Genomic DNA, 15019 nt, shown 5'->3' on the forward strand with positions numbered 1-15019 from the left:
TCAACCCTTATTAATCCATCCAGTCAACATGGATCCATCCATCCATCATTCAATCAAAATCCATCAATCAATCCGGATCCACCCATTCACCCATCCATCAATCAATCCGGATCCACCCATTCACCCATCCATCAATCAATCCGGATCCACCCATTTACCCATCCATCAATCCAGATCCACCCATTCACCCATCCATCAATCAATCCGGATCCATCCATCACCCATCAATCCGGATCCATCCATCCACCCATCAATCCAGATCCATCCATCCACCCATCAATCCAGATCCATCCATCCACCCATCAATCCAGATCCATCCATCCACCCATCAATCCAGATCCATCCATCCACCCATCAATCCAGATCCATCCATCCACCCATCAATCCAGATCCATCCATCCACCCATCAATCCAGATCCATCCATCCACCCATCAATCCAGATCCATCCATCCACCCATCAATCCAGATCCATCCATCCACCCATCAATCCAGATCCATCCATCCACCCATCAATCCAGATCCATCCATCCACCCATCAATCCAGATCCATCCATCCACCCATCAATCCAGATCCATCCATCCACCCATCAATCCAGATCCATCCATCCACCCATCAATCCAGATCCATCCATCCACCCATCAATCCAGATCCATCCATCCACCCATCCATCCAGATCCATCCAGATCCATCCATCCAGATCCATCCATCCACCCATCCATCCAGATCCATCCAGATCCATCCATCCATCCAGATCCATCCAGATCCATCCAGATCCATCCAGATCCACCCATCAATCCAGATCCACCCATCAATCCAGATCCACCCATCAATCCAGATCCACCCATCAATCCAGATCCACCCATCAATGCAGATTCACCCATCAATCCAGATTCACCCATCAATCCAGATTGTAAAGTGGGTGCTTTATTTACCCATATACATGCATATAGATATCTACAGTATATAGATGAACCCATTTTCTTGTCTGTAAAGGGGCAAGTCAGGCACTCCGTTTGTTCCAAACTTCTGGCCTAAGTCAATATCCTACCATGAACTACAATGAACTACATGAACGTAAAAAAAAACACTTATTGAGGACATACACAACCCTGTAGGATGTAGAAGAGCAGAGTTGGCAATTTTGGATGTGCTAGTTGTGGATTACAGCATTCTATCAATACTGTAAATCAACAACGTAGTTCATCTTTTGAAGCAACCACTTCAGCTCTGCTACATAACCTTCCATACACCACAATTCATTTATTTTACTGACCGTGTAGCGGGAAGATGAAAGCGTCTAAACCAGATGATTCTCAAACTGTGTCCAGGCCTAATTATCCCCACAGTCTTCCACAGGCAGACACTACGACAGTCCCATACACCTTTGTCCTCCGCAGGCCGTGCAGTGAATGACTCCCAGGCTACACTTTATTACACAGTAAACAATAAATGTGTTATTCAATAGTAGCTCAGCCCTCGACGGTGAAAACTAGTCTGACAACTCTCCGCGCCGGCCCTTGCTAGAAAAAGTCAACTTTCTATAACACAGGCTGACTGTACGACAACAGCAATGTGTACAGGAAAAAGCTTCATGAACTATTAATTACATAAAGCTCAAACAAAGAAGCACAAAGGTGCAGCAGAGCTCTGCGGGCACTAAGAATTATGTTATGTAGAAATCCCTTCTCAGCAGTCACCTCATTATTATCCCAGACAGGATTACAAAGTCAGACAACACCTATATATAGTTAACACATGATCCACTGTTCACAATGGGTGATGATACAGCTCACCTCCTCCCCCTCCCTGCACAATGACCTCTGCACAGGTCATAGAGCATGCCCACAACTATCTCCCATAGACATTAAGGAGCATCTCCAGACTACAGGTTCCTATGGCCCAGGCAGGTGGCCACATTACAGCATCACTCTGATGGCTGTTAACAGCATCCATGGAAAGATGATTACCTCCCCCCCAACCCTAACCCACTAACCCTAACCCATCCCCCCCCCCCCCCATATCTCAGTGTACACAAAATGAAAAAAAAAAAAAAGAAAAAGCTTCAACTAGAAAATAGAAACAGATTATAAAAATAATACAATGAATTAGTATCTGGTTTTAATTAGTGAGAAAAATATATAGGCGATGAATTCCCTTTAAATGTTTTTAATATTTTTAAAGGTGGAACAAATTTCCACCCTAAATGGGTTTTCCGGATGTTTATTATTGATGACCTATCCTCAGATTAGATCGTCAATATCAGACCCTAGCCAATCAGCTGTCTGAAGAGGTTGCAACGCTCCAGTGAGATCCGCTGCCTACTCGCATCTTACCAACCAATTAAAATAAATACATAGAAAACCCCTTTAACCCTTAAGGACACAGCCATATTTCACCTTAAGGACCAGGCCATTTTTTGCAAATCTGACCAGTGTCACTTTATGTGGTGATAACTTTAAAACGCTTTGACTTATCCAGGTCATTCTGAGATTGTTTTTTTCGTCACATATTGTACTTCATAACACTGGTAAAATGGAGTAAAAAAAATGCATTTATAAAAAAAATAATAATAATTTTTGCCAATTTAAAAAAAAAAAATTTGCACATTTCCAAGCTTCAATTTCTCTACTTCTATAATACATAGTAATAACTCCAAAAATAGTTATTACTTTACATTCCCCATATGTCTACTTCATGTTTGGATTATTTTGGGAATGACATTTTATTTTTTGGGGAAGTTACAAGGCTTAGAAGTAAATCTTGAAATTTTTCAGAAATGTTTCAAAAACCCAATTTTTAAGGACCAGTTCAGGTCTGAAGTCACTTTGTGAGGCTTACATAATAAGAAACCACCCAAAAATGACCCCATCTAAGAACCTACACTCCTCAAGGTATTCAAAACGGATTTTTACAAACTTTGTTAACCCTTTAGGTGTTGCACAAGAGTTATTGGAAAATGGAGATGAAATTTGAGAATTTAAATTTTTTTGCAAATTTTCCATTTTAATAAATTTTTTCCAGTAACAAAGCAAGGGTTAACAGCCAAACAAAATGCTATATTTATTGCCCCGATTCTGTAGTTTTCAGAAACACCCCATATGTGGCCGTAAACTACTGTGTATTGTTTTTGGAAGGCAGGTTTTGCTGGACTGGTTTATTTACACCATGTCCCATTTGAAGCCCCCCTGATGCACCCCTAGAGTAGAAACTCCATAAAAGTGACCCCATTTTGTAAACTACGGGATAAGGTGGCAGTTTTGTTGGGACTATTTTTAGGGTACATATGATTTTTGTTTTCTCTATATTACATTTTTGTGAGGCAAGGTTACAAAAAAAAAAATTCTGAAATGTTATCTCCATTTGCCATAAACTGTTGAGGAACACCTAAAGGGTTAATAAAGTTTGTAAAATCTGTTTTTAATACCTTGAGGGGTGTAGTTTCTTAGATGGGGTCGCTTTTATGGAGTTTCTACTCTAGGGGTGCATCAGGAGGGCTTCAAATGGGACATGGTGACAAAAAAAAACGCCATCAAAATCTGCCTTCCAGAAACCATACAGCGTTCCTTTCCTTCTGCACCCTGCTGTTTGGTCATACAGCAGTTTACGACCACATATGGGGTGTTTATGTAAACTGCAGAATCAAGGTAATAAATATTAAGTTCTGTTTGGCTGTTAACCCTTACTTTGTTATTGGAAAAAAAAATGATTAAAATGGAAAATTTGCCCAAAAATTGCCATTTTGGCACAGTTTTTATTAAATGTTTTTGACAGTGTTCTTAGGACTTAGGTCATGGGGTATTTTTATAGAGCAGATTCTTACAGACGCGGCGATACCTAATATGTCTACTTTAAAAAAAAAATTATTTAGGTTTTACACTATATTATCTTTTTATAAACAAAAAAACATTTTAGCATCTCCATAGTCTAAGAGTCAGTTTTTGTTTTTGTTTTTAGCCGATTATCTTAGGTAGGGGCTCATTTTTTGCGGGATGAGAGGACGGTTGTCACTATTTTTGGGTGCATATGACTTTTTGATCGCTGCTATTACAATTTTTGTGATGTAAGGTCACAAAAAAATACATTTTTTTGCACCGTATTTTTTATTTTTTACAGTGTACATCTGAGGGGTTAGGTCATGGGGTATTTTTATAGAGCAGATTCTTAAGGACGTGGCGTTACCCAATATGTCTACTTTTTTTATTTATTTTTTTTATTTTAGTTTTAGTGTCTCAAGTCTGAGAACCATAGTTTTTTTTCCGATTTTCAGTGGCTAAAATTGGGGAAGGGGATTATAAATTTAGTACTCCATGGAAGTGTGGTACTCCCTGAAGCAACCGTCAATGCAGAGGCCCGGATGATCGGGGCACGTGTCACACTGAGTGGTGGTGTCCTACCGTATCCCCCTCCTGTGACACACACTGCACTTTTTTGGGGTCAGTCCCTTCTTTCCAGTATGGGGGACCACACCTAGAAAGTGTTGGCCAGGGACAATCCGGGCAGCTCCAGTTCCTGAGGTACTCCGGCCTGCTCTTTCCCGGTCAGAAAAGATCAGGGCCTTAAGGACTGCCTCATAGAACTGAAGGAATTTCCCTGTGTTGCCAGCGCTCCGGGACAGCACAAAAGAGTTGTACAAGGCAACCTGTACCAAGTAGACCGCAACTTTTTTGTACCATACCCGGGTTTTGCGCATGGCATTATATGGCTTGAGGACTTGATCAGAGAGATCAACTCCTCGCATATACCGATTGTAGTCGACGATACAATCGGGCTTGAGGACTATTGGACAGTATAAGGACATCCCTCTTGTCCTTATATCTGACAAGCAACAGGTTTCCACTGGTAAGGGCACGGGTCGCACCCCTGGGGATAGGTACCTGAAGGGGGTGGGTAGGAAGGCCACGTTGATTTTTCTGCACGGTCCCACAAGCGGATGTTGATCTGGCAGCGAGGGACTAGAACAAGGGGATACTAGTATAAAAGTTATCCACGTACAGGTGGTAACCCTTACCTAGCAGTGGGTGCATAAGGTCCCACACATGTTTCCCGCTAACACCCAGAGTGGGGGGACATTCTGGGGGTTGAATACGGGAATCTCGCCCCTCGTACACACAAAACTTGTAAGTGTACCCTGAGGTACTCTCACAAAGTTTGTACAGCTTCACGCCATACCTTGCCCGCTTAGAGGGAACATACTGGCGGAAAATGAGTCTCCCCTTGAAAGCAATGAGAGACTCATCAACCGCGACCTCCTTTCCAGGTACATAGGCCTGCACAAATTTGGCCCCAAAGTGATCGATGACCGGCCTGATTTTGTACAGGCGGTCATAGGCAGTATCACCTTGGGGGGGGGACATGCTGCATTATCTGCATAATGCAGGCATTTCCGTATGGCCTCAAACCGGGTATGTGTCATGGCCGTACTGTAAAGTGGGGTCTGGTAGAGGACGTCCCCACTCTAGTAATGCCTGACACTAGATTTCTTGACTAGGCCCATGTGCAACACAAGGCCCCAAAATGTCCTCATCTTGGCTGCACTGACCGGAGTCCAGCCACTGGCCCTAGCCAAAAAGGAGCCCGGGTGTTGAGCAACGAACTGTTGGGCGTACAGGTTCACTTGCTCCACCATCAGATTTACAAAGTGGTCACTGAAAAAAAGACTAAAATAGTCATAGTCAGTGAAGCCCATTGTGGGAATCTGGATTCCTGCTTGGCCAACAAAATCAGGAATCGCAGGCTCAAAATGCTCTGGGCTACACCAGACAAGTTCACCGGTAGGGGGCTCAGGTGGACTTATCTGGTGGGCCGGAAAACTAGTACGAGCCCCAGAGCTGCTCGTACTAGTGTGGGCCACAGGGTCCCTAGCATGGTAGTCCCCTTGCTCCTCCTGGCGGCGTCTCTGCCGCCTTGGGGGCTCATCATCATCGCTAGATGATGAGGACGTGGATGATAAAAGGAAAGTGGGGTCTTCCTCGTCCTCACTGGGACTCTCCGACTCGGAGGCAAGCTGGGCGTATGCCTTCTCGGCCGAGAACATCCGGCGGGCTATAGGGGAGTGTGCGTGTGTGTGTGTGTGTGTGTGTTAAACTTTATTTGGTGTGCGCATGTGTGGGGGCACGGGTGTTTTTTGCCCTGTTTTTTTTATTTTTTTGTCTGTTAGGTTTAGGGTAAGTACATGAACACCCGTGCCCCTACACATGTGGTGTGTGCGATGCGCTAACAGTGGCCTGACGCTAAGAGTGCCGGCCACAGTCAGCGTACGCAGAAAAAAGAAATAAAACTGCTTGTGCCCCAAAAAAGGTTGGGGGGAGGGGCAGGGGGCAAGCTGCAGCACCCCTGGGCAGATCTAGGGTCACACAGCTGTGCTGTGGACCCCAGACACTGCAATCAAAACCTTTTTTTTTTTTTTCTCCCACTAATTTTCCCTGAATATCCCTGCCAAGCCTAACCTGTCCCTAACCTTTCCCTAAGTACCTTTTACTGTGGAGGGTCAAAAGGGCTGGAGATCTGTGCAGCTTGCTCCTCTCTCCTCGGCTCCCAGACATAAAAGGAGAAGGAGAGGAGCACTACACTAATTTGAAGCGCCCGCCCGCCCCTGCAACCAATCAGAGCCGATCCTCAGAGGTGATGTCACCATCACCTCTCAGGATCGCAGGATGGTGATTGGTGGTGTATTATCACACCACCGATCACCATCCTGTTCCTGGTTATCGGGTCCCCAGAGACACGAATAACCTAGAAACGCAGCAAAACCGCAGGTCTGAATTGACCTGCGGTTTGCTGTGATCGCCGACACGGGGGATGGGGGGGGGGGGTCACAGGACCGATCACCGCCTGCCGGTGATTGGAACTGCACAGGACGTACAGGTACGCCCTGTGTCCTAAAGAGGTTATGGACAATTTATCTCTCAAATACACAAATGGCCAAGCGTCAATCCTTTCAGTAAACCGTATTTCTATCAGAGATACAGCACCTTGAAAAAGTATTCATACCCTTTGAACTTTTCCAAATTTTCTCACGTTAGATCAACAAACTTAAAGGGGTTGTCCCACGAAAAATATTCTATAGTTTTGAAACCAGCATCTGGAGCCGAATACTTCTGTAATTGCATGTAATAAAAATTTTTGCATGGTTACTAAATTATTCAATAAAATGTATCTGTATAGTGCCACCTGCTGTTTGCACTTATGCTTATTCCTTTGTCCTCCTCATTGAGATGGCCGCACATGCTCAGTTTTATCCTTCAGCTGTCTCCTGAGCTGTGATCGGGAGAGCAGAGACACGCCCCCTGAGCTGTGATCGGGAGAGCATGGACACGCCCCCTGAGCTGTGATCGGGAGAGCATGGACACGCCCCCTGAGCTGTGATCGGGAGAGCATGGACACGCCCCCTGAGCTGTGATCGGAGAGCATGGACACGCCCCCTGAGCTGTGATCGGGAGAGCATGGACACGCCCCCTGAGCTGTGATCGGGAGAGCATGGACACGCCCCCTGAGCTGTGATCGGGAGAGCATGGACACGCCCCCTGAGCTGTGATCGGGAGAGCATGGACACGCCCCCTGAGCTGTGATCGGGAGAGCATGGACACGCCCCCTGAGCTGTGATCGGGAGAGCATGGACACGCCCCCTGAGCTGTGATAGGGAGAGCATGGACACGCCCCCTGAGCTGTGATAGGGAGAGCATGGACACGCCCCCTGAGCTGTGATAGGGAGAGCATGGACACGCCCCCTGAGCTGTGATAGGGAGAGCATGGACACGCCCCCTGAGCTGAGATAGGGAGAGCATGGACACGCCCCCTGAGCTGAGATAGGGAGAGCATGGACACGCCCCCTGAGCTGTGATAGGGAGAGCATGGACACGCCCCCTGAGCTGTGATAGGGAGAGCATGGACACGCCCCCTGAGCTGCAGAAGAAAAGACACTCCCCTTGACCTGCCAGCTTGATATAAATCTAGCCGAGCAATGAATGGGGAGATCTCTGGATCCATGTGAGGTACAGGGCTGGTTCTAGCTTTGTAAGAAAGGTATTGTCGTGTACTATATGAGGTCTGGTTTTTATTTTTTACATTAGTCATAGGATAACTGCTTTAAATGCATTTTATTGGGATTTTATGTGGTAGACCAACACAAAAGTAGCAAGTATGTGTGAAGTGAAAAGAAAACATTTGGGGGGTACTCTCTCTCCTTGGGGAGATAGCGCCTTAGTCGGAGACTTATAGGCTTATTTAAAGAGCTGAACACTGACTTATAGGATCGCTGCCTTACATCTGGTGGCATCAGAGGCAGAGCTTGTTAAGAGCTCATTTACATCCCTTTCTTCCATGAAAAGAAAATGATACATGGGTTTAAAAATATTTAATAAATAAAAATCGCAAACTGTGTCCAGTACACAAAATCCAAATCGGGGTCCATTCACATGTCTGTATGAATGGGTCTTTCAATGGGGCCGCAAAAGATATGGCCCAGTTAAAAAGATAGAGCATGTCCTATTCTTGTTCGCCGCCATGGAGGCATTTCTATAACAGGGCTCGCCATCTGCGGACAGCAAAACACTTGCGGATGTGTGAACGAACCCTAAAATACATTTAAAGGAAATGTGTCACCAAAAATCTTATCTGCCAGTTAAAATCAGATAGTGACACATTTTTCTAATCTGTTTTTATTTTGTGATTACAGATTTATTTCTTCTATTGCCTGAACAGGATTATGGGGCGGCCATCTTGTCTGAGCTTTAGAAACCCTTAAGAAAATTGCTTTACTGGTCCATAGACACATGGCCGGGGGGGGGGACCCTATTGACTTCTATGGGAGAGTTTTCTAGGCATGCCTTTTGACCTGTGCAGAGGTCATTGTACAAGGTAAGAATAGATAAGATTTGACGATCGCCTATTGTGAATGGCGGATCCTGTCTTATCTATACACAGAGGTGATATCATTACAGGCAGGATTAGAATGACAGATAAGCAGATAACTGTGGTAAAGTGATCTGTACAGGCCAAGAAGTGACATGGACAGTGCGAAAACTGCAGGATTTTATCTTTTTGATTTAAATACTGTATATGGAAAAAAAAAACTCAAATTATTTCAAAATATGTTAAATATAAAAAATGATTTCAACAGAAGGTGACATTTGAACGATGACACATTCCCTTTTTTTGTGGGTGTAACATGAAAAAATGTGGAAAAGTTCAAGGGGTATGAATACTTTTTCAAGTCACTGTATAATCACACGATGCAGACATGACAGCATCGTATGAACACCATCTAATGGCGCCATTGTCTGAGCAACTTGCTTTTATATGGATTTCTTCTTTTCATATCCTAGGGATACGGTATGATCACATGTAGCAGTGTTATTACCAGGTACCAGTGACAAGAAGTGCACGCTTTGGTGGAAGTACATATGCCAAATCTTTGCCTCCCCCACCCAACGGGACGCAGCGCTACAGGGCTGAAGAATTCCTATAACACATCCAGCTCACGGAGATGCCAGACAGCAAAGTACAATACCGAGAAACACAAGAGGACAAATAATAAAAGGAGCAGCAAAAAGCATTCCTGTCCCAGCGCCAGGAGGCAGCCGGCCTGATAACAGGCCACTATTTTTAAGAGGCTGCACTCTCTCGTTCCCCGCACTCAGCCCAGTCTACAGGAATCCGCTTCTAAATCCTAATTACTGGACACAGAAAAGTTCTCCAGTTTTTTAAGAGACTTTGTGTTTCAATTCCACAATCGTGTTTGCTGTCAGTGAATGAAAGCTTTCCTTTTTATATCCCGAAGCTGGAAACCTGCTTGATCCTCCACAAGGCAGCAGCCTCGATATCTTCTTGGCTGCAGCAATGACGTGCCTGTATACCACAGTAACCACTGCAGCCATTCACTGGTTATGCAGAACATGATCGCTGAGACCAACGATTGGCTGCAGAGGTCATGTGACATATGGACATGCCATGGCTGCAGGATTGGAGTGGTGATGCTAAAGGCAGTGGGGGGATCAACATAGGTGAGAGTATGTTACTTTATTATTTTATGATAATTCCTGCCTGCAGGGATTTTTTTTTTTTTTTTAAGTCCACATTCACATCTGCAGCAAGCTGATCCGGTACAAATACCGGCTGTCTGCATGCAAAGTTTTTTCCTCAGCCGAAACCTGTCATTTATGTCATAAAGCGTCCGGATCACCGCCAGTCCTCATTATAGTCAATAGGGATCAGTCGGTGAACTATAGAATCCGGCAACACCAGACCCGGCGAAATTTGTCAGTCGGCTCTCTGCCGGATCTGTTGCCATAGAGGTGAACGCGGCCTAACTCACAGAGGATTGCCTAAACGTGGTACGTTGTAACAAACTCTCACAGTTGTGACAGTAATTAGGTCTATACATTTTCAGCCTCAAAATGTAAACAGTAACATTCTGACAGCAAGCAGTGATATTGAAAACTCAAAAATAAATAAATAAATCCTAAAGTACAAGGTATATTATAGGTCAGCGCCAACTAGTCTGACTGGTCACAGCCTCCATGGCGGGCAGCGACAGTAACCTGCAGCACTACAGAGAAACAATGCAAACAGTAAAACATTCTTATCAAAGCCTCGAGCTATGAACAAAGCTCATATCATGAAGGGCACAGAGTCCTCCTCCTCCTCCTCCATTCACACTGGCTATGACCAGCACCAACCCCAGCAGCTGGTACAGTCTGGAAACACAGACAACACGGGGAGGGCGCTGCTCGGGTCAGTGGGTACATTACATGGCTAGCTGTAGCTAAAGACAAAGCTAGCAAACAAAAATGTACACGATCCATACACAATACACAAGCCAATCACTAACACAAAAACAACCACAGGCAAAAGCTAAAATGTACTTAAGGAGACCGGGCCAGTGCCGGGGACCAATGTTTTGTATACAGCCCCCCGCCCCCCCAAATCCCTCTCTGTAAATAATAATGACAGGTCACAGATGAAAAAGTACCATCGGGGAGGATTGATCCTTGTACTTACATACATAGCAACAGTGATGGAGACCGACTCCAGATCTACAGAGGCCAAGGGCAAAGAAGAGCTCCCCAGGTCTTCTTCATCTATCAGGCCCTTGTCGAACAGTGACTTGGGGACTAAAATATACATTCACAAAGTGCCATGTGGTTTAAAAAATATATAAGACAACACAGTGACCACCAGCATCGACCGTGCCAGACGGAGACCAGCATCGACCGTGCCAGACGGAGACCAGCATCGACCGTGCCAGAACGTGAGACCACAACGACCGTGCAGACGGAGACCAGCAACGACCGTGCCAGACGGAGACCAGCAACGACCTTGCCAGACGGAGACCAGCAACGACCGTGGCCAGACGGAGACCATCAACGACCGTGCCAGACGTAGACCAGCAACGACCGTGCCAGACGGAGACCAGCAACGACCGTGCCAGACGGAGACCAGCAACGACCGTGCCAGACGGGACCAGCAAGACGACCGTGCCAGACGGAGACCAGCAACGACCAGTGCCAGACGGAGACCAGCAACGACCGTGCCAGACGGAGACCAGCAAACGACCGTGCCAGACGGATGACTCCAAGCCAACGACCGTGCCAGACGGAGACCAGCAACGACCGTGCCAGACGGAGACCAGCAACGACCGTGCCAGACGGAGACCAGCAACGACCGTGCCAGACGGAGACCAGCAACGACCGTGCCAGACGGAGACCAGCAACGACCGTGCCAGACGGAGACCAGCAACGACAGTGCCAGACGGAGACCAGCAACGACAGTGCCAGACGGAGACCAGCAACGACAGTGCCAGACGGAGACCAGCAACGACAGTGCCAGACGGAGACCAGCAACGACAGTGCCAGACGGAGACCAGCAACGACAGTGCCAGACGGAGACCAGCAACGACAGTGCCAGACGGAGACCAGCAACGACAGTGCCAGACGGAGACCAGCAACGACAGTGCCAGACGGAGACCAGCAACGACAGTGCCAGACGGAGACCAGCAACGACAGTGCCAGACGGTGGGCAAATGGGTACGCATCCGTTCCGCAATTTTGCGAAACGGGTGCGGACCCATTCATTTTCTATGGGGACAGAATGGATGCAGACAGCACACGATCTTCGGGTCCGCAGCTCTGCAAAAGATAGAACATGTCCTATTCTTGTCGGCATTTCTATAGAGGTGCCGGGCGGGTGTTTGATGCGGATCCGCAATTTGTGGGTCGGCAACACACCACGGACGTGTGAATGGAGCCTAAGGATACTTCTGTCCTCGTACAGGTTCAGTAATAACATAACCCTGGTTTTATGTATGGGCATTTCCCTATGACCAATCTACTTATCGGATACGGTACGCTCACGGTCACAGCTTACCTTCTTTATGGTCTTTGTCTGCACCAATGCAAGGTCTCGGTTTTCATCTGCGACATACAGGGATAATTTCACATATGGGTCACTGCAAAAGAGAAGCACAAAAAAATAAGTCTTCCCGTGTCTTGTCTGTCCCTTCTGATCCAACTTATAGATGACTGTCCACAAATCAGAACGCAACGGCTTATATTACTCCCTTCAGTGTCACCCTATAGCGCTCAGGTAATACCACCCTACAGTGCACAAATAATGGCACCTTAGTAGTGCATAAGAAATAAAAAAACTTTGTTTAATACTAGTGTGTTTCTAATTTACTGCAGTAGTATTGAAGAATAATGCCATGCACTGCTTAAATACTACTGCTATACATTGCCCAGATTACATTAACCATGTGGTACTCAGCCTAGACAACACATGGGGCGAGCAAGAGCGACAGCAAAATATTTTACCTTCACACTGTAGAAAACACTGATCATATACAGTAAACTGGGCATTGGGGACAGTGTGATGTAAAAGGTAATGTCTGTAAAGTGCTGCAGAATATAATAGCGCTATATACGTGCATATAATAAATAATAATTTAGGCAGTGTATGGCATTTCTATTTTGGTAATATATGAGCACTGTAGGGCAGTATTATATATACACTGTAGGATAATATTACATTGTATGTTCTGTTAGAGGGCGGTATTAGTTGTGCACTTATCAGGCTGTATTACTTTTCGCTTCATGAACTGTATGGGAGTGCTGTACAACCAGTGAACAGACTGGACAGCACATATGAAGCCATAGATTTACTTAAAATATTATATATGCGACTTAGAGTCGGTTCACATCACGGTTTATGCCTCCGTTTGACGTATACGTTAGTAAAAAAAAAGGATACAAAAACGCAGCGTACCACGTTCTTGTATCCTGCACAGTCCAGTAAAACTTTTATTTCTTTTTTTACAATGGCATACTTTTTTTAAATGTATTTTTACAATAGAACTCTATGGTGAACAGATACTACTGTATGGCATAGGTTTTTTGTATACGTTAAACGGATGGGAACCCAGCCTTACAGCTCCATTTACAGATCTTTTTGGGGAAAAGCGGTAAGTTAGATATAAATAGATAAAGCCGCACACATTTCCAATCTCTTCAAGCTTCCATTCTCTGAACGCAAGCAATGAACGGCAGTATTCATTGACAGAAAATACTGAAATACCACGAACTGCGCATTCTGCTCAGCTGCCAGCGTAGTCAATAGAGCGGGATTACACCCAAACACTCTGCATATTACAGCAACAGGCGACATATTTAGTAAAAATAATATCTCGTGTGGCAAACGGCACATTATTTCTGAAGGATCCATTGATTATTTGCAGGCGGGAACTTGCACGATGTTTGTTTTCGGAAGGCTTGGCTCCTCGGGGCAGCAATTAGTTCCGTGTTTGACTTCATAACACTTCTATCACGTCTCAATGGCTCTCCAGCAACTGCTTGTAGTTGACAGAGCAGAATTTTAAGGAGGTTTTACCCTGAGTGGTCCCACCAGCCGTGACCAGGAGGCTGCAGGCCCAGCAGAGGCAGCAACTAACCTGCCCTATCCAGCGCTGAACATGCTAGGGAAAGAAAAAACTGTGATGTAGCAGAGCCAAATATGTTTGATTAAAGCCCACCTGTCAGCAGATTTGTCCCTATGACACTGGCTGACCTGTTACATGTGCACTTGGCAGCTGAAGGCATCTGTGTTGGTCCCATGTACATACGTGTCCGCATTGCTGAGAAAAATGAAGCTTTAATATGTGCAAATGAGCCTCTAGGAGCAACGGGGGCGTCACCATTACACCTAGAGGCTCTGCTCTCTCTGCAACTGCAGCTCCCTTTGTACTTTGATTGACAGGGACAGGTATGTTCACATTTACACTGCCTGTCCCTGTCTATCAAAGTAGAGGGGGTGCAGCAGTTGCAGAGAGAGAGAGAGAGAGAGAGAGAGAGAGAGAGCACAGCCTCTAGGTGTAATGGTAACGCCCCCGTTGCTCCGAGAGGCTCATTTGCATATAATAAAACATCATTTTTCTCAGCAATGCGGGCAGATATGTACATGGGACCAACACAGATGCCTTCAGCTGCCAAGTGCATATGTAGCAGGTCAGCCAGTGTCATAGGGACAAAACTGCGGACAGATGCCCTTTAACCCCTTAAGGAGCAAGGACATTTTGGGAGGGCAACTTCTGTCTTCAAAGAACCATACAATTTTTATTCTTTATCGTTTCATTATTTTATTTTTTTTTGCTGGATAAATAAGGCTACATTCACATTACCGTATGTGTTTTGCGGTCCGCAAATTGCGGATCCAAAAAACACGGATACCGGCCGTGTGAATGTAGCCGGCCCCATGATAGAAATGCCTATTCTTGGCCGCGACTGCGGACAAAGATAGGACATGCTCTATCTTTTTTGCGGGGCCGCGGAACGGATCTACAGATGCGGACAGCACATTGTGTGCTGTCCACATCTTTTGCGGCCGTATTGAAATAAATGGGTCCGCACCCGTTCCACAAAATTGCGGAACGGATGCGTAAGCCAAAAATACGGTCGTGTGAATGCACCCTTAAACTAATGTATGTATGTCTTGAACAGTTTATACCGTATAATGTGATGAGAAGCCCT

At 45.7% G+C, this 15019-nt stretch overlaps 1 protein-coding gene across 5 annotated transcripts in view; it reads right to left on the bottom strand.

Annotated features, from left to right (window-relative positions):
• Positions 1 to 15019, bottom strand: part of NEDD4L (NEDD4 like E3 ubiquitin protein ligase) — a 358039-nt gene that overhangs the window by 159206 nt on the left and 183814 nt on the right. For 4 of the 5 annotated variants that reach the window (XM_044276355.1, XM_044276357.1, XM_044276356.1 and 1 more), the window contains one exon: positions 12366 to 12447. In XM_044276355.1, the coding sequence (XP_044132290.1) occupies positions 12366 to 12447 (82 nt within the window). Of the gene's footprint in view, positions 1 to 1275; positions 1391 to 12365; positions 12448 to 15019 lie in introns of those variants that run through there. The other variant, XM_044276359.1, reaches the window with a different exon arrangement.

The sequence above is a fragment of the Bufo gargarizans genome, chromosome 1 (assembly GCF_014858855.1).
Source record: "Bufo gargarizans isolate SCDJY-AF-19 chromosome 1, ASM1485885v1, whole genome shotgun sequence".
Lineage (NCBI taxonomy): Eukaryota > Metazoa > Chordata > Amphibia > Anura > Bufonidae > Bufo > Bufo gargarizans.